Source organism: Anolis carolinensis, chromosome 1, assembly GCF_035594765.1.
Source record: "Anolis carolinensis isolate JA03-04 chromosome 1, rAnoCar3.1.pri, whole genome shotgun sequence".
In the NCBI taxonomy this organism is placed as follows: Eukaryota; Metazoa; Chordata; class Lepidosauria; order Squamata; family Dactyloidae; genus Anolis; species Anolis carolinensis.
In genome coordinates this window covers 205,883,164-205,903,731 of record NC_085841.1, presented here as the reverse complement: position 1 = coordinate 205,903,731, position 20,568 = coordinate 205,883,164, and the positions used below count along the sequence as shown (strand labels likewise).

Here is a 20,568-nt window from a genome sequence, read left to right as displayed (position 1 = left end):
AAATAAGACATGTGCAGTGTGCATAGGAATTTGTTTTTGTTTTGTTTTTTTCAAATGATAATTCAGCCCCTCAACAGTCTGAGGGACCATGAACCGGCCCTCCACTTAAAAAGTTTGAGGACCCCTGGCGTAGGGGATTAAAGCCTTGTGACTTGAAGGTTGGATTGCTGACCTGAAGGCTGCCAGGTTCGAATCCCACCCGGGGAGAGCGCGGATGAGCTCCCTCTATCAGCTCCAGCTCCATGAGGGGACATGAGAGAAGCCTCCCACAGGGATAGCAAAAACATCAAAACATCCGGGCGTCCCCAGGGCAATATCCTTGTAGACGGCCAATTATCTCACACCAGAAGCGACTCAGGTTGCTCCTGACACGAAAAACAAGAACTGGCTTTAAAAAGAGCAAGGATTCAGGAAGAACCTTAGCATAATGATGGCAATTTCAAGGCCTTGTTGAAATCATGCAAGATCAGGAGACACTGGCCTGAAAAGTCATTTTGGGGGGGGGGGGGGGGGTTCCAACCTCTCCCGAATTTGTTTTCTGGCAACGGGTCTGCTTATCGCAACCTGCTCGGCCCTCTTTTATCTCAATGGCAGAGATGAGAAGAAACAGACTGAGGAGAAGACTGGGAGGAGATGGGGGGGGGGGGGCAAGCTATTCCATAATAACCCGGAACTGACGGAGGCCGCCTCCCGCCCCCTCTCCTCTAGCTCGCGCGCGCGCGCTCAGAAACCCCGCCCCCACCTCGCGACCCCCGGCGCCGACGCTCATTGGCAGCCTAGCCTCCCGCGTGACCCTCCCGGATGGCCCCGCCCACCCTCTTCCTCTCGACTCCATATTGAGGCTTGAAGGAGGCAAAAAAAAATTCCTGTCACAAAATGGAGGTAACGGTGGTCAACGTTGCGCGGGAAAAGAGGCCGTTACGGCGTCGGTTGCGGGAGGAGGGGGGCGAGGCTCGCGAGAGGGAGAGGGGGGAGGGTGATTGGCCGGCGCGGTGTTTCGCTCTGTCCTCACGCTCCGCTTCCTTGAAATGGCGCCGTGGCGGCGGTTGTAACGGGGGTGGGGGGAGGAGGCCTGGTTTTTTCCGGGCGCCATTGTGGGCCTGCGTGGAGATCGGCGGGGAAAAAGATTGAGCCTGAGCGAGAGCAGCCGCACGACGAGAAGGAAGGCCGCCGAGGCGCGTCATTTTGCGCGGCCTTTCTTCCTCAAGAGTGGGGCAGAGGGCTTCCCGCTCATAGAGAGGTTGAAATAGCGCCCCCCCCCCAAAAAAAAGCTCATTCAAATGCCGAAGCATGGGTTATTTCATTCCAGGATCCTTACACACAACTGAATAAAATCCCACATTTTCTACTTTGAACTGGACTATATGGCAGTGTGGACTCAGATTCCCAATTCAAAGCAGATATTGTTGGATTTCCTGCCTTAATATTTTGGGTTATATGGCTGTGAGGAAGGGTCCCCAATTTTTATGAACCTTTTGTTTTCGAACGCCGCGTTTTCTCCAGTTTTTGTGTCTTGTCCAGCTTCAGGAAATGCATCAAACGTGACCTGTAATATTACCCCCCCCCCCCCCCCCCCCGCGCAGGGTTAGACACAAAGCTGCATACAATAGAAATCGATATTCAGTGGGGCGTTTATGATTTATATCCCACCTTTTCTCTCTTAAAAGAGACTAAAAGTTACAAAATACTTTAAAAACCCTAAAATTACACTAAAGCACAATTATAACTAGGGTTGTCTGAAAATGAACAGTTGAAAGCATTAAAACCTATGCAAAATATATAAACATAGGCCCCTTCCACACAACTGTCTAAGATCCCATATTATCTGCTTTGAACTGGGTTATATGGCAGTATGCACTCAGATAACCCAGTTCAAGGCAGATATATCTGCCTTGATATTCTGGGTTTTATGGCTGTGTGGAAGTATCCTGGGGCCTTTTCCACACAGCTGAGTAAAATCTTACAAAATCCCACAATATATGCTTTGAACTGGAATATATGTTAGTGTGGACTCAGATAACCCAGTTCGAAGCATATATTGTGGGATTGTCTGCCTTGGGACTCTGGGTTATATGGTTGTGTGGAAGGGCTCTGCCTTGCAGAGAGTTCCAAAGACAACAGCTGTTTCTCTATGGGGCCCTTCCACACATTCATATAACCCAGAATATAAGGCAGTTAATCCATGATACTTGCTTTGAACTGGGTTATCTGAGGGCCCTTCCACACAGCCCTATATCCTAGAATATCAAAACAGAAAATCCCACAATATCTGCTTTGAATTGGGTTATCTGAGTCCACACTGCCATATATTCCAGTTAAAGCAGGTAATGTGGGATTTTTTTCATTTGTGCGGAAGGGGCCTATAGGACCTATGGCCAAGAATTATTAAATAGGTTCTTATAAGGGAAGCAGCTACCTAACTATCTTGCCTTTGGAAATGGTAGGTAATCTAACCATAACTTCATAGTGGTAATCTCTGCACACATATCCATTTTGTATCTTTATTAAGGTAAAAGTATTGGTACACAATAGTAATAGATATACAGTAATTATCATAGGCTGAAATTACCATATTTACTCTAATGCTCACCTTCCCAAAATTAGGGTGTGCATTAGATTTGTTTAATGTGGTAAATACCTTTTTGAGTTTCAGGGTTTTGAAAATTGAGGTGCGCATTAGATTTTATGCCCATTAGACTCGAATAAATATGGGTAACAATGTTATTGAGGAATTTGAATGATTTCACTTCTGCTGTTGGAACATTTCCCTGTAAGGCTTGAGGTGAAAAGGAATGGATTCTCCCTCCTCCTATGTTTCTTAAAACGGACATTGTCTTTAAAAATTCCAATGTATATGTTTTGCCTTTATGAAAGTAAAATTGTTAGCCCACAACAGGAAAAGGCACTTCCCACTACATCTGAGGAGAAGAAACTGATTTCCTCCCTCCTGTACAATACTCTTGAGGAATTTGAATTATTTCACTTTTTCCTTTAAAACGTGAGGTGAAAATTAATGGATTCTCCTACTTCCTATTTTCCTAGAACTAGCAATCTCTTTAAAATTCCAATTTTGATTTCTTTCTTCCTGTCACTAAACTAGAAACAGAGCCCCCCCCCCTGGTTTGAACTGGATTATATGGCAGTGTAGACTTGTATCCATAATACACTGTTGTCTGGATTATGTGGTAGTGTAGATCCAGCCTGAGGTTGTTCCATGTAAAGATCTTACTTATTAATAATTTGCCAAACTGATCTTTCTTTGAAGTTATTTAAATTCCTGAAATCTGAGTGTGTAGTGTAATTGTACAGTTAGGTTGACTAATGAGAGTTGTTCACCAACTAGAGTGCTTATAGGCTGAGCCCAGTGCACGCTGAATTACAGTTCAGGATTACTTGAGATCTTGTGAGACTATTGTCATTAAATCTTATCCTAAATTAATTACAGGATACAGAAATTAAAAGACTTAAATTTTTAGAATTGGGTTTTCATAATTGCCTTGCAACTTAAAATTAACATGATGTAGCCTGAATTTATGACTGTAGTGATCATTTTTCCTCCTCTTCAGATAAATTCTTTAGAAGAAGGGGTTGCTTCTCAAAAATTACCATACTTGAAACAGCTGGAAATAATTATTAATCAAAGCTTCTGTACAACATATCTGAAAGCTTGCACAGTGGACCGTGTCATTCTAGCAGTAGTGAGCACATTAGTCCTGTAAGCTTTTACCTAAGAGTAAATCCATAGAACCCAATTATGTTTCCTTCAAAGTAGATATTCTTATTACATATTCCATTTCCCCCACAAGAGTGAGACTCGCAGTGGCTCACTACTTTGAAAAACAATGCGATCAAAAAGTTCATGAGATTGTGTTACAGATAATATAATGAAACAGTTCTGATAAATAACTTTAATTGACAGTCTTGGAGTTTAGACACATTATCATAATACTAAGATTCAGAAGTACTTAAAAAGTATAACATGAACATTTGCTTTGCATATGAAAACTAGAAATTATTTTTAAAGTTCTAAAGTTGATTTCAGCCAGTAAATAAATAATCTAGTGCAACAGACATCTGTAATGGTAAAACGACTTTGTATTATGCCTCTGGCCAGAAATGTGTACAGTTAGTTACACATCCTAAGGTTCTAGTGAAGCTTTTATTGCTGAAACCAGTTGTGTGGGCTCTGTTGTATCTTGGTTTTTTGCACTCTTTCAATGCTTGCATTCTGTATCTTTGCTTATCTGAGCTGGGCATTACGGACCTGTGTCAACAAGTGACTCATCTTGTGTCTCTTGCAGTTATAAAAACTCACAGAGGGCTAGAATTTCTGGTTTGGATAGGCATTTACTATTTCCTTCCACAGAAATTAGAGTTCGCTGTACTAATTGGTATAGATGTCTTAAGATTATGTGTAGCTGTGATTCAGTCTTGAAAGTAGAAGCAAAATCTGGAAATTCTGCTCTGCCTAATTTTAAGAATCTGTTTGTTAACCATTTGAAAGCATAGCCAATCTGCGAGGGGGTCAGTGACACAAAATGTTCCAGCATACAGTTGAATTGTAGATTTGGATTTAGAAAGGGAATAGAGAGGTTATTTAAGTAAACTGAACTTTAATGCCACCTCAAGAGTGTTTTGTAAAGGGATTTTTTGCTGGAAATAACTACGGACTACTTTTAGGGCTGTTATAAGCAATTCTTTGGTCACACCTTTCTATCAGAAATAGAAGTACAACAGTAATCCATATTGCAGATTTGGATGCTACTGCTTCTGTGTAGCTGCTATATGAGAGCATGCCCAATGCTACCAACATTCTGTGATTTTCAAATTGTATATCACATGACACACTTGTTATAAATCACTCAGCCTGATTGCCCCCCCCCCCCGAAATAAAACTGGCAACAATAATAATAAAGCTTTATACCCCACCACCATCTCCCAGCTTGCAAAATAGCACACAATGGTGCCATACAACACATAAAATGCAGTACATTAACATTTAAAATCAATAACACATTTACATGAAACTACATACAAAATTAACAAGCAAACTCAAATTAAATAAAATCAGTAAAATGTACCTATAGCCATTAATTTAAAAGATCCATGCAATCAATTTAGTGACCCAGCTGTATATCAATCTGAATGTAGACATAAAGTGCTAAAGTAATTGGCAATCACTCTAGCTAATGTCTTATCAAAGGCCTGCTGGAAAAACCACGTTTTTAACACTTTCCAAAAGTGCTGCAGTATGGGGGCGTGCCTAAATTCCTTGGGGAGGGCATGCCAAAGCCGGGGGACCACCACCGAAAAGGCCCTCTCCCTCGTCCCCACCAACCGTGCAGTGTTTTGAACAATCTGCTCTTGGAGGTTGTCCTACCTCACTCTGTCCCATAGTTCCATCCAAGCTGAATATGAGGATAATGCACAGATTTCAATATCTTTTGGAAGTGCTGTTTTAGAAAATGTTAAAAATTATCATGTTTTGCACCATGTCAACCTGAGTTAGAAAGAGCACATTTTCCTCTTTTTGCTAGGACCAAATCACATTTTTGTACTCCTTATCACAAACAAGTGTTTTTCCGTGAAATCGTGTGGGGAAGCTCTTAATTTAGCCATGGATCATATTTGAAAATGGCTTCCCAATGAGGATGAATATGTTTTACTGATAATTCTGTAATTCTTACTGTTGCCACAACAGCAGACATTCAGCTTCCAGAAATCCGTCCAGCCTAAGGTCCTAGGTGTCTCAGGAGATCCTGGGGGAAAAACAAGTATCTGGTGCAGATCAGTGCTCTTAAGATTGAAGGAAAGGGGTGCACTGAGGAGTTACTCAAGTAAAGGCGTGTTCCCTTGCAATCAGTGTTGGGGGAGGAGGGCAACCTAAAATTGGGAACAACAAGTTTCACCTCATCTGGAGTATAAGGCATTTATATTTTAAAGTCAAGAAAACCTCTTCCCATTCTCCAGGGAATAGAGTGCAGGGAGAAGGAAAGGAAAGAAGAGAGAAAATTAGGGCTTGCCTCAATTCTCACGCACACACCATGTCTTCCTTTTTTAGCCTACGCAGTTGGTCAGAATAGTGAAATAATCTAGACTGGAGTGCAGAAAATACTTTAATCCGATAAGCATACTTTTCACATTTCGGAAAAGGTTAACTCCAGCAGTTCAGTTTGCTATGCTTAATAGCAAATAATGATGAATGTACTTGTTCCTGTTGCAGGGATCCTAAGATATTTTCACACAGTGACCAAATGAAATGATTTAGTATTGCTAGACTAAATCTGGCTGACCTATTTAGATAGTGCCTTAGTTATTACTTGTGGTTAATATCCATTAACTTTATCAGAGTAAATAGCTGGAGAACAAAGGATAACACACATGTATTTTGATCCATGTTCTCATATAGATCCATCCTTTAAACTTAAAGTGACTCCCCTATATTTGCTCCACTAGAATTTAAAGTTTTTTCTTCATTTTTATGAGATTTTTTAAAGCATCTAGAAATGGGTAAGTTACTAGTACTACTTGTTACCTAGGTTAAGAGGAGCAACTGAGTCAGAACATCCTCTCAAAATGGCGTGTAAAGAGGAGAGAGAGGTTGAAGATTACAAGAGGAGGGGAAGAAGATCTTCACAGGTGGAATGCTTTATTTTTATGTTCCTTTCCATGGCTAAACAGAACTTTTGCTTGCTTGCTGCTTTGGTTTTTCCATCTGTAGCTCAAATCTTATATTGTACTACTCTCTTCTGCTTTCCTCTTAAGGGTATACTGCTTTCCTCTTAAGGGTATATTTTGTTTTTCATTCCCCGCACTGGTTTGAGGTAATTATGATAAGCCCATAAGTTGTAGTTTTATGTATCGAAATACTAATTTCAGGCTAAATTTTGAAAGCACGTATTTTACTAAGTATTAACTAACAAAATGTAAAAGTTACTAAATTCTAGAAAGACATGGTTTAATGAAGGAGAATTAGGTGAATCCTGTTTAATGGGGAGATATACTTGTTGATGGTCTTGCTGTGTTCCTAGTTACCTTGGATCCATTTCTCACTAAGGTTATAATTTTGTGCTGTACTACTTCAGACTGCTGAAGAGACTATGTCTGTATAATTGAATACTCCTATGCAAAGAAGTGCCAGACAGAAAACTAACTTATCAGAAATATTCAGTATCCTGAAATGTGGATCATTATACTGTTAAAACTTCCACTTACAGGCTAAAATGGTATATAGTTCATGCGACAATGTTACCACTTCTTTGGGAATTAATCCAAATATCATTTGTCAGTGGGCTGACAGTTTTACTTGCTTACTTTCCTAAGTAGAGATGTTTTGCAACAAAATTGTTTTTGACACTGCAGCCACCTGATGCCATGTTAACTATGATTTTTAGAAATTACTGATACAGTAGAGTCTCATCCAACATAAACGGGCCAGCAGAATGTTGGATAAGCAAATATGTTGGATAATAAGGAGGGATTAAGGGATTAACATCAAATTAGGTTATGATTTTACAAATTAAACACCAAAACATCATGTTATGCAACAAATTTGACAGAAAAAAGTAGTTCAACACTCAGTGATGCTATGTAGTAATTATTGTATTTATGAATTTAGCACCAAAATATCATGATATATTGAAAACATTGACTACAAAAATGCATTGGATAATCCAGAACGTTGGATAAGCGAATGTTGGATAAGTGAGATTCTACTGTATCAAGGAAGTTATATGTAGTAAAAGAAAAAGTAGAACTATACTAGGCATTTAAACATGAAAGTGAAAACGCCAGGAACAAAAGTGTCATATTCACTTAGGTGACAGATGTCTAAATCCTAAATATATAAATACTGCTGCCCTTCATTTTTCAATGGATCTCTACCAGCATATCTCTCATAATTCCCTTCCCGGCACAATTATCCATTGTAAATTTTAGTATCACAAAAATGTGTTGGTTGATTATCTATTTTGTGGTACAGTGTTCCCTCACTTATCGCAGGGGTTACGTTCCAGGACCACCTACGAAAAATGAAAACCCGTGAAGTGGGGTCGCTATATTTGTGGTGTTTACAATCTCACTGGCAAGTCCCCTCCTCGCGCTCCCGCTGCCTTGTAAGGCAAAAACAAAGCTGCTTCAGCCTCCTTTTCTTTCCCTTCAGCTTCTTCCTTCCTTCCTTAGGCTTCTCCTTAGGAAGGGAGTAGAAAGAGGGATTTATAATATTTTATTATTTATACTATTATTTTAGTGTTTATTAAGAAACCGCAAAACAGCGAGTCCACAAAAAGGGAACCACGAAGTAGTGAGGGAACACTGTATAACATTTTATAGACTAGATAAAAAATTATATGCAATTGAGATGAGACATATCTTTGTGGCAGAACTACATTTCAAGTGGCCACAGGGAAATACTGTATTTTTCAATTGTAATCTTTCATGGATTGTAAGACACACCTTAATTTCAGTATCACCACCAACAAAAATACATCTGCAATTCTAAAGCACATCCCATTTTTAGAGATGTTTATATAGGAAAAAGTGCATCTTTAACTAGAGTAGTTTAACATTTATTTGTGGAAGGGAAGGAAGAACAAGACAGAAGGAATTGGACATGTTTTCAGTGGCTATTTGCTCCCAGATTGGCCTACTCCTTGTGAAGGCACATCAGAGAACACTATAATCCTGTAATTTCAGTAGAACCCATTGAACGCAACTGACACATTTAGCTGATTTTTCAATGCCACCTAAATGTGGTGACCCGTTTATCTTTCGGTATGGCCCAGCTTTGGTTGCTCCATTTCCATTGAATTTCCATTATCTGGGTATTAGGGCCCCAGTTTTCCAAAATATACACTGTGAAGTCCATGATAGGATTCAATAATGTTTCAAAGAAATAGTAGTATGGAGTAGGCTATGCTTATACAACTCTGGGCTAGGTATGTATTTCTCCCTTAATCATTACATGTTAAATCTGATGGGATATAAGATTATCACCATTTTCTCTGGAAATGTATAGCTGTTATTTAAATGACTGGATCCTTTCTTTGTGACTTGCGGAATCTAGTGTAGAGATCCAGACTTTACAGTCTCTTGCCACAGAGGCAGGAGAGATCATAATATTCAGGAAAATGTACAGATTCTTTGAAGATTGCAAATCATTGTGGGTTTTTTTTAAAGAAAGCATCTGATACTATGAGAGCCATGCAGTATTTGACCTGCTTCATCTGTGAAGTATAGGCTGACCCTGGAAAAAATAAAGAATGGGAATTTTCATATTCTTCCATCCATGAGATTGCATTACCTCTGCTTATAGGCTTTAAAATGTGTACTGCTTGTACATTAGTGATTTTATAAGTGTTTCTGTGCCCATAATATGAATAAGTGAGTGATCCAGACAAGAATCCCTAATTTTAGTGTATCTTAGTGTATAAAGTATAGAAAAGGGGAGAGGTGTCATAAAATGAATAAGAAAAACTTCACTCTGACTTCAGAATGGTGTATTAGAATATTGCCCATGTATTGCATTATACCTTGCATTTTCTCATTAACAGTTTTCAGGTACGCTATATGCAGAGGTCCTCAGCTTATGTACTAGAGGTCTTTTTTTCTGAACCATGAGCAAATGCAGTAGGTGTTACCAAGAAGGCCATAGCATTATTGTTGTGTTTTACCCAGATTAATTCTGGTCTTCATAAAATTAGGTAATTCTAGGTTGTCATGAAGTCAAACATGTCATTGTTCATGCAAATAAGAAAAGAACAAATTGAGGCATAAAGCTACTTGAGTTAAACCAAGAATTTAAATTAGTACTGGTATCTTCACATTATTTCGTTTTTATACTTCAGTGGTAAATTATGCATGTACAGCAGCATAGTGAGACTTTTCTTCTTTCAGGGTCACGATCCAAAGGAACCAGAACAATTAAGAAAGTTGTTTATTGGTGGCTTGAGCTTTGAAACTACAGATGATAGCTTAAGAGAACACTTTGAAAAATGGGGGACACTCACAGACTGTGTGGTAAGTAATTTTATCCGCACTCAGTTTACACTTGAAATCCCATGTACACATGACCTCAATGCACACTTCACTGTGGCTTAGTCCCACATACCTTGCATAATATTGAAGCAAACATTTTTTTTGAAAATCAATTCCTGAATTTGTGTTATCTGCATTCTACATTTCTTATAGGTGATGAGAGACCCACAGACAAAACGTTCCCGGGGCTTTGGCTTTGTGACTTACTCTTGTGTTGAAGAGGTAGATGCTGCAATGGCAGCTCGGCCCCACAAGGTTGATGGCCGTGTGGTGGAACCAAAGAGAGCAGTATCTAGAGAAGTAAGTAATTATTCTGGGTACCAAGTGTATTAATCTTTGATTTTATTTTACAGTATAAACACCATTGTTTATATATCTAAATATGTTTTAAAATATTTAAGTATTTTGTAAGACTAAATGTAACTTATTTATAAAATGTAAATTTTTATAGGATTCTGTGAAACCTGGTGCCCATTTGACAGTGAAGAAAATATTTGTTGGCGGAATTAAAGAAGACACCGAAGAATATAATTTAAGAGATTATTTTGAAAAATATGGCAAAATTGAAACTATAGAAGTAATGGAGGATAGGCAGAGTGGAAAGAAAAGAGGCTTTGCCTTTGTAACATTTGATGATCATGATACAGTGGACAAAATTGTTGGTATGTATACTTTTCCATTGTTCTCTCTAGCCTACATTGGATTATTTGCCTGTCTGTTGCAGCTCTGCATTTTTTTAAACCTAGGCTGTCTGTACATGCTATGTCCCTTTGCAAAAACCAGCTTCCTCCTCCTTATCCTCCCATATATTTTGTTTGGTAAGATGTTCCCTGCTGTCAGTCCAAATTCCTTGCTGCTTTGGCTTAGTGAACTTTCTTAATGAGTGAAATACTTTCTAAAAATTTTAAAACTGGCATCTCAGGTAGTTTAAGGAACCCAAAGTTCACCAACTCCAAATCAAGTGTATTCTTGAATTCCAGCAGGGGAATTAAAATTATTATAGGGAATCATTTGTGGAGACATCAGCTTCAGTGCCAGTTGGAAACAGCACAGAGGAGGAATAGCTGCGGCCCCTGCTGTAGTATTGCCCAGTTGCAGGCCAGAGGAAACCCATTAAAGTAGAATGCAGTGTGCTCTACCTTTCACCAGTTTGTTTTTCAACATTGTACTATTTTGACTCCTGAAAATTTACATAGAAGTACTTTGATGAAGGATCCATACATTAGTCAGTTCTTGCATATGGATGCTCACTTCGGATTATTTGCTTCCTTTGCCTGTAAAATAACCAAGAATGGGGAAAGATCCAAGCCCACATCAAGCTGCTGGTGGCAAGGTGTGTGTGTGTCAAGGGAGCAGATAATCAAAAACCAACCCAGCAGTGTGGCCTTTGGTCTGAGAGATACAACAGTCAGCCCACCCAATTTGGGACAGAAGAAAGGAAGAAATCAAGGAAGCTTGAAAAAGCCCTAGAACTGTCTTTGTGTGCCTCATGGAGCGAGGAATTTGCTGGGCTACTCTGGTTTCATACTGCTTCTTATTCCTCTTATTTCAGTAGGAGTTACTTCCGCTAGATCTTAAAAAGAATGTCCTAAGTGGTGAAATAGTACATGATTTCTATGTTTGTTAAGATGTGATATAGGAATAGGATTAACAAAAATAGGAAAGAGGGCTTTTTCTGTTGATAGAATGCCATGCCCTAGGAGTTCTAAGAAAGATCATTATACTCCTGTCATTTGGATTACAATTTTTCCCCTAAGCCTCCCTGCTTTTTAGATGACATATATTGCTTTTCCTATTGCAGCATTTTTATTTCATAAAGTTGCTAATTTGCTTTTGTTTTGCAGTGTCTTTATGTTTTAATATGAGTTATCTTTAATTAAACAGTAAATCTAAGCAATACTACTATGAAAACAAAAATGAGGTTGACTTACAAATACTCTCAAAACTTCTTCTAGTTCAAAAATACCACACTATAAATGGGCACAACTGTGAAGTGAAGAAAGCTCTCTCCAAGCAAGAAATGCAGACAGCCACTGCTCAGAGAAGTACGTTTTTTTACATGATTGCACAGCATGCAGGTTGGTAATAGATGCATTCCACTCACTTTTTCTTTGCTGTTTTTTTTAAAGACCGTGGGAGCAGCTCAAGCAATTTTGTGGGCCGTGGAAATTTTGGAGGCAGCAGTGGAAGCTACGGCAGAGGTGGAGGATTTGGAGGCAGAGGTAGGTGTTTTTCTTTTCTTCCCTTTTTAATTGCAGAAGATTACTTTGAATTGCAGTATTTTGTATTTTAATGCTTTTATTCTGATTTAGGAGGGTATGGTGGTGGAAGTGGTGGTGGTGGTGGTAGCAGAGGAAGTTTTGGTAGCGGCGATGGATACAACGGCTTTGGTGATGGTAAGTACAACTGATAATATCACTTAGATGCAAAAAGGTCTGCGGTTGAATACTGAGTGCAAATAGTTCTTTGCAGTTCTATAATGTTAATAGGAGTGGAGAGGGAAACACGACAATTTACAGAAAATCTCAACAGTGAGAGATTGGATTCAGGTGAAAATATTCCTTATTTCATCCCAGTTGTGAATCAGTAATTTTATTAAAATTACTAAAAGATAACTAATTTAGCCTAATTTTTTGGAGTCCATGTTTCCAACAGTACAACTTGCTCATGATATGTCCTGGCTCTTTAAGGTAAGGTGATTTTCCACCAGAGCCTCATTAAAAGGTATTGACTTTGGCGAAAGATATGGAAATGTTTAGAAGGTGGTGATGATTTAGAATGAACTGACTAAAGTAGCTTTTCACCCTGCTTTTGCCAGCAAAAGAATACAAATGTATTTGGTCACATGAAATAGTAAATAAATTATGTAAAACAGATGGAACACTGCTCATCTTAAATGTAATGCTAGCACTTTACTTAAATCATCCAGCCTACTAATGATAATCGGATTATGTATCTTCTGACTAAGAATAAACACTTAATAATGCAAATGAAGTCATCTCTGTCCAAATGTGACCTTATGACATAAGTTTTATGTCAGGATAATCAGTCTTGCAGCCTGGGTCTCTCCAAATGTTTTGGTTTAGCCAGCATGATCAGAAGGGCAAAACACTGGGCAGACAAGACTGGAACAGTTAATTGGCTTTATAGACACTTCTCCATTAGATGACTTGATTGATAGTCATGTCATAACATGTCTTACTTATGATGTTCAGTCTTTAAAGCTGTTATCTAGAAATCACATATGTTGTGTCCTCTTCAGTTACTTCGAGTTTTGTCACAAACACGGTGTCTTTCATGTCTTTCCTCACCATGAGAGCTGTTCAGCAGTGGAACTCTCTCCCCCGGACAGTGGTGGAAGCTCCTTCTTTGGAGGCTTTTAAGCAGAGGCTGGATGGCCATATGTCGGGGGTGCTTTGAATGAGATTTTCCTGCTTCTTGCAGAGGGTTGGACTGAATGACCTGTGAGGTCTCTTCCAACTCTCCGATTCTATGATTCTATGATGTTGTTTTTAATTGTATTTCAAGGTGGAAGCTATGGAGGTAGTCCTGGATATGGGAGCAGAGGAGGTTATGGTGGCAGCCCAACCTATGGAAACCCAGGTGGCGGATATGGTGGAGGAGGTGGAGGCTATGATGGTTACAATGAAGGAGGAAACTTTGGTGGTAAGAATCCTCAATCACCTGTAACTTTCGTTTGTGTTGCTTATAGTAGAAAAAAAGAACAGGCCCTCTTCCTTTTACTTGGAAAAGTTGTGCAGATTTAATTAAGAAAATGTTCTATAATGTAACCCTGGGTTGAGACTAGACTCTTAAGTTGAATTGTTTCAGGTAATGGAAGATGACTAGGGAAGCTTTGGATTTTTTTTCCCTCCTGGGGAGATCTATAAATCATAAAGCTGTACGTGTAAGAAGCCTACAGACTAATGTGCTTCAACATTAAAAAAAAAACAAATTAGGAAAGTAGTACAGTTTACTACCCAGATAGTGTCTTTATCCAATCAACACGAGAATTAGTACATTTGCAGGCATTTAACTTACAAACTATTTTTCTCATTTCTGTTTGAACCACCCTTCTGGATAATTAATTCTCCATAAGTAGAATTCAGTGATGGCTTTTTGTTTCTTGGACTTCAGGGGCGGAAGGGTCACATATATCTGTTTATAGCAATAATCAACAGCTGTCAGTTTGGAGCGTTCAACCTCTTGACCTAAAATGCTTCTTAGTGCTCTATGAGGGGAATTACGCCATGTTACTGTGGGGAGGGGCAGGTTTAGAGGTAGACGTTCTTTACATAAAGTATAAGAAGTTACTTGGAAGACCCTGGGCTGCATAAAAGTATAGCAACAAGCCAAACACAACCAATATAAGACATTCAGGGACAACAAAAATGGGGAGACCTTGGGGATCCCAAGCAAACGATTGTGGTACTTAAAAAATTGATAAAAGTAATAGTATGATCACTCTTTTTCCAATACATCAAAGAGCTGAACGGGGGGAAAGTTTATGTGCAAGCACTGCAGCATCTGATTGAAGCCATGATCATTTCTTGTTACTCAATAATTGCTTCATGTACTTACTCTAAATCAAACATCCTCGAACTGCGACCCTCCAGCTTTAACTTCCAGAATTCCTGACAATTGAACAAGCCAGCTAGGGCTTCTTGGAGTTGGAGGCCCAAACAGCTGGATGGCCACAGTTTGTGGATGCCTAATCTAATCATGTTTGATCCAAGTGATAAAAATGAAATTCTCTTCTTAGGCAACTATGGCGGCAGTGGAAGCTATAATGACTTTGGCAATTACAGTGGACAACAAACCTCAAGTTATGGGCCCATGAAAGGAGGTGGCAGCTTCAGTGGCCGAAGCTCTGGCAGTCCCTATGGTGGTAAGTAGAACATTAAAATACACATCTGGCTAAGACTTCTGGGGAGTAATTACTTCAACATCCAAAATTCTGTTTATAGGTGGCTATGGTTCTGGAGGAGGAGGAGGAGGAGGAGGAGGGAGTGGCGGCTATGGTGGAAGAAGATTCTAAAAAATACTACCAGAATCAGGGTAGGTATACTACAAACATATGTTGTATATGAAGACTGTAGCATTTCATTGAGAGTAATCCTTTTCTTATCCTATATTCAACAGGCTACAGTTCTTAGCAGGAGAAAGCGAGGAGTTGTCAGGAAAGCTGCAGGTTACTTTGAGACAGTCGTCCCAAATGAATTAGAGGAACTGTAAAATCTGCCACAGAAGGAGCGATGAACCATAGTCAGAAAAAATTACTGCAGCTTAAACAGGAAACCCTTCTTAAGGACTGTCATAGCCACAGTTTGCAAAGAGTGCAGCTATTGATTTAATGCAATGTAGTGTTTAGATGTACATTCCTGACTCTCTTTTTTTAATTTGTTGTTGTAGCTTTGTCTTTTCTTCATAAATCAGGTATATTGCCCTGTAAATTTGTGGTAGTGGTACCAAGAATTAAAAATAATTGAGGAACTTTTAATTTTTTCAATACTTGTGTAGTTCAGTTTTTTCTTACTGAAACTTCTTTAAATAAAGAAATGTAGTTTTAGGGTATATTCTTGCTAGGAGGAAAATCAGTGCATTATAATCTGTATTAATTTAAACTATAGAAATGCTGAATCGTTTAAGAACCTTAGTTTTTCTGCATATGTAGCCAAATGAAATGAGTTGCACACGCAAAGGGAGAGAAGAGATGTTTGCATTAAAGCTTGCTTAGCTGTATAATTAGGACTGAGTCGTTTAAACTAGTGCTTGTGAATGGTAAACTTTATTTTAAAATGAAAATTCCAGATACTTCTGGTTTGTGGATATCTTAATTTGTAGCTTTTTGTTTCTTAGCTTAAGTAAATAAGCATTGAAAGAGATCTTTTAAAGTTTTATTCAGTTTGCTTCCCATTTCATTAATACCTGCAGGAGATCCATTAAGCACTGGCAGAACAAGTTTCTGCCTTTTTATTACGCTTGAGATTCCCCCACCTCCCATGGTAAACAGATTTCAGTTCACAGATATAATTGAATTAAAACTTTGAAGCCAATAGTCTGGGTCTGTTACTTAGCTTATAACTGTATAGCTTCATTTGTATATCTCTTGCCCCAAAACATGGATTTGTTGTGATGTAACCCTTTTGTTGTGTTTAATTTTGTGTGCCCTCTTCAACTGACTCAAACTTCCAGTATGGGCTCATTCCTTCTGTGGGGTATTAATTTTCCGACTATAAGTGAAGTTTCACACACTTTCTAATGCCCCAGCTATAGGCCTTGAAGGTGATGTGAAAGCAAACAAGTTTCCAGTCTAGATGCAGGGAATATTTGGTCTAATATATTTATGACTAATGTGAGCCCTTTTGGCTTGAAACAAGTCACAACTTTTAAGGATCTGAATGATATGGTCAAACCTTGATTACATTCATAATGGTTTGTGTGGTTTACTCCTTCGCCTAACACAAATTTGTGTATAGCCATGTTCCCTAATAATTTGCTATCCTTATCAATCTGACCAGACTTCTCTTTTAACTATTGCCAGACCATTGCTTTCTGTCAGTACACATCCAGAAGAGTAGGGCACAGTGAGTAGAAGAAAAATACTTGCCAGTATGATGCTGGAATTTCTCACCCGTTTAACTACTTCTCTAGGCTAAAGGAAACAGTATAAGGTAAACGTGATTCCAGTATAGGAATGGATTGTCAGGTTTTTTAAAAAATGTTGCTCAAACATGGCACACAATTATAGTTGTTGGGTATAGAATACTGTTATTAAACCTCAAGCAAAACAATATGCTAAACAAGCTCAAAAGCACTGGTACACCCCTCACACTCCATAGTATTGATATTACTGTGGGGCATAGGTGTTCGGCCTGCCACCATGTCCTTTCTATTTTTAGGAAACTGTCCATGCTACAGTAAACAAAAAAAATGTGAAAGCTTGGTGGTATTACGTGGAATCTTGAGATTATGAAACCGTGTACATGTCTTTGTGCAAAAATGGATTAAATCTATTTATGGGGTGGGTACATTTTGAGTCTCCAAATGGTTCCAGTGCAAATGCCATCAATGCTGACAGGAAATGGAGCCTGACAGCATTTGGAAGGCCTTAGAATGCCGAACTATGATCTAACCCAGAGGTGTTAAACTTGTGGCCCTTCAGGTGCTTGGGACCTCCAAGTCCCAGAAGCCCTAGCAAGCTTTTCCAGTGGTCAGGAATTCTGGGAGCTGAAGTCCAAAACATACCTGAAAGGCTACTCGTTTGACACCTCTGATCTAAACCATCCCTTCTAGAATGGGTGTTTATTGCAGGGGCAGAATTGGAGGCTGGGTACTTGTGTTCTCAACGGAGGGGGAATTTTAATGTTATAGGGGAAACGCTTTAGTGTTTTAATCTGTTTTGCAGTTTTTACAAGTTGTCAGTTTTTGGCACCAGTGATTTAGTTCTAGTTCCCTGAATATGGTGAAATGCAAGCCAAGGACAGTGATTAACCAGCTTTAAAGACTCTAGGATGTATCTCTTAGCCAAAGTGTGGATCAAAGGAAACTCAGACAGGACTTCAGCAGCCTTTTGTGTGTGTGGACCAGTCAGCATAATTAAAGAAAAACGAGGCAGCGACAGCACCAGCTTCAACTTCCAGAAAAGTGAAGGCATAAAATACTATGCCGATAGTGAGCAGCTTTCCAAAAGCTAGTTAAATCTGCTGAAATATCGAAGAAAGTCTAGCAAGTCTTCACCAATTGGAACCTCCTTGAGGCATAGCTACTTGAGTTGACCAAAGTCATAGGTCTAGCGTTTAGACCTGAAAGGAAGGGGAATAAGAATAGGTAAGGTTTGTCTCGTAACACTTTTCATGAATTAAAGAATAACTATTTTATGAACAAGATAATAAAAATTTAATTGATTTGCAGATTATAGAAGAAATCTCTGATCAGATGCCAGATTTTTTTACCTATTGGAAAATTCTTGGCTCGGTAAGACTCGGTAATACAATATATAAACATTGATGTTCCATAATATTCTGGGCTTTGACAATCCATCTTCTGATAAAGAACAAATTATGCAAAATTACGGTGAGTGCCAGTATTTATTTTTGCATTTTAAAGCTCTTTTCTGAGTTAATCAATATTTGCATCTGGTTGGTTTATATCTAGAGTGATATATGTAGTATATTCATTAAATAGTTGTACTTATTCCCATTACCTTTATGGGAACTCTAGAAGGTAGGTCAGTGTGACTGATATATTGCAAATGAATGACTAAAAGAGTCATGACTTTACTGGTGGTTTCTTTGCTGAAATCAGATTTCTGTTGGTCATATTTTTGTCATGTTTTTGGAAAATATAAGAAGTGATATTTTTCATACATTTGTGATAAATAGTTTGTCACTAATGTTCATTAACAAAAATAAAAAGAAACATGGCAAAAAAACCAACAATTGGTTATCTAGAACTGGTGCACTCTCCAAACCTTTGGCTCTCTTTCAGGTATCAAATAGATAAAAGAACATCCTGTTTGGGTATTTTCCCTTCAGTTGTTCCTTTTGTCCGGAAGATTACACTGGTGAGTATTTAGAACTTCGTTTTGCTTTATATGTTCTAGGCCTGCATATCAGTGAAAGTACGATCATGATCCCAACTCTTCTGTATTTTGAAGGCATGCTGCCCATACCATCATATTCTCACTTTTATTTTGGCCATTAACTTGGATAGTGGAAACAGCATTATGGACTTCTCCTTTCTTACAGGCTTTGATCGTATTGTCATTGCTGCACAAATGTTTTCAATAATAGGGCAAAATCCGAATCAATAATTTGTTTAAAATCACTGTACTAGAATATGCTCTGCAGTTTATTTATTCAAGACATTTATTTATGTGAGTCCCTATTATTCTGTTCCCTCTTCTAAAACAGGAAAAGGTCGAGTTTGAGTGTGAATCTCAGCATCCTCTAAATAAAGTTAGTAAAGGGGTGAGTGCAAATACATTTATTTCTTCCTACCTCCCCAGGTTTCAGAGGTTTGCTGACACTCCACAGATCCAAAAGGAACACCTTGGCTTTAGCCACTTACACATTTCTTGGGTGGGTAGAGGCAATGAGAGAAGGAGAGAAGAGTGATCAGTTATCAATAGATAATGTGTACCTGAGTAAATATTGGCAAGTCTGGCATGTTCCATTCGTGTGTTAATTTTTATTTATTTTCTTCAGCTCTACAGGTTCACTAATCCTGTCTACACCGTTGTGACCATGTCTTTTCTGCAAGCAATTCTGGGATGCAGAATCTGTACTGTAATATACAAGAGAACTGAGAGGCTATTAATGTCAGAAAATTACTGAAGTTGTAATCTCAAATGTTGTTTTTAAATATTCAGAATAAAGTCTTTACTGTGACAATTGGCAAGTCTTCTAATTGTATGTGGATGTTCGGTCTTCATTTCTGCATCATTGAGCAGCTTGCTTGAATTCTGCTTCCTCAACATATTAAATTCGAGAATTTTGAGGGGATATTGGGTTGGCATTATTCCCTTAGTTGTACAAAACAACCCTCTGTTATGCTGTAGCAGATTTTATTTTCATCGTCTCAAAATTGTAAATCATCTTCAGCCTTGGGAAGAGCAGTGATTGGCTAAAACTGGAAAAAAAAAATTCTTCATTTAAATATGCAATTCAAATTCTGGAAAGTTGCAGGGATCTATTCAGGCAGTGCCTGGTGAATATCCCAAGTGGAGGATAGTGAGGAATGGCAGGTATTGCAGTCCGGTAACTTCTGCAGGTTTGCACTTTGCCTCCTATTAAAACTGCTATTTTAGTAGATATGATTCCCAATACATATGATGGCAATTTTAATTTAAATTATCAGGAAATAGAAATGTGACAAGCTTGACTACCATGGTAACTGCTAAGTGTTTAGTTTTTAAAATATATGTTGGAAAGAAGTAAAGTGGTGAAGCCCACAAAAGGCAGAGTTAGTGAAATATGATGCCTAAGTAGAACTTGCTGATAGAAGTTTTGTGGGAAGATGGAGGAGGAAGTGAAATCTGTCACTTTATCCTTAGTCTTTACTGAAATACTCCTTTTATCCAGTTGTCTGGTTCTTTACACTAAAAATAATGGATACAATTGATGAGGCCTCCATACATAGATCCAGCATGGCGCAGTGGTTTCATTGTTGGGTCTCTGCACACCAGAGTTTGAATTTCTGCTTGGCCATGGAAACCCATTGTGGGGATGCCACACAGATTCAGTAGAAGAAAAGCTTGTGATAGGTTCATTATGGAAAATGACTTAAAGGCACACAGCATCCTCCTTGCAGCATTCTTCATGGAGTAGAATTCTGGTTGGCAAGGAGTACCCTTCCACAGCCACAGTTTCATTCTCATGCTATAATGTTGCATATTGCAAATTTCTATATTAAACACCTGGTAAAAGCCCTCTACTCCCTCCAAAGAACTTGCCTCTTCCTGTTCCTTTTTTTTACAGAAATGAAGCACACATGGTCTTTAAGGAATTACTAGACTACAGCTCTTTATTA

At 38.7% G+C, this 20,568-nt stretch overlaps 1 protein-coding gene across 3 annotated transcripts; it reads left to right on the top strand.

The window, feature by feature from the left end:
• The first annotated feature begins 731 nt into the window (after positions 1-731).
• Positions 732-19,430, top strand: hnrnpa3 (heterogeneous nuclear ribonucleoprotein A3). Of its 3 annotated transcripts, XR_010001115.1 has the most exons (14): positions 732-882; positions 6,540-6,639; positions 9,895-10,017; positions 10,189-10,335; positions 10,487-10,697; positions 11,991-12,080; positions 12,165-12,257; positions 12,348-12,431; positions 13,564-13,701; positions 14,798-14,923; positions 15,003-15,093; positions 17,950-18,601; positions 18,951-19,007; positions 19,245-19,430. XR_010001115.1 is itself a non-coding variant. In XM_008119715.3 (12 exons), exons 2-11 carry the CDS (start codon positions 6,577-6,579, stop codon positions 15,071-15,073), a joined length of 1,146 nt encoding a protein of 381 aa, XP_008117922.1. In that variant the 5' UTR covers positions 732-882; positions 6,540-6,576; the 3' UTR covers positions 15,074-15,093; positions 15,178-16,176. The 3 variants fall into 3 exon arrangements, 2 of the variants coding, with proteins under 2 accessions (XP_008117922.1, XP_008117923.1); XM_008119715.3 differs by lacking the exons at positions 17,950-18,601; positions 18,951-19,007; positions 19,245-19,430 and adding an exon at positions 15,178-16,176; XM_008119716.3 differs by lacking the exons at positions 6,540-6,639; positions 17,950-18,601; positions 18,951-19,007; positions 19,245-19,430 and adding an exon at positions 15,178-16,176 and having other exon boundaries at positions 748-882.
• The last annotated feature ends 1,138 nt before the right edge of the window (positions 19,431-20,568 follow it).

Bases quoted from the DNA above. Each gene is read 5' to 3' on its own strand.
- hnrnpa3 (XM_008119715.3), top strand. From the start codon at position 6,577: ATGGCGTGTAAAGAGGAGAGAGAGGTTGAAGATTACAAGAGGAGGGGA. The intron at 13,702-14,797 runs GTAAGAATCCTC...TTCTCTTCTTAG, and splicing joins TGAAGGAGGAAACTTTGGTG to GCAACTATGGCGGCAGTGGA. The intron at 14,924-15,002 runs GTAAGTAGAACA...TTCTGTTTATAG, and splicing joins CTCTGGCAGTCCCTATGGTG to GTGGCTATGGTTCTGGAGGA.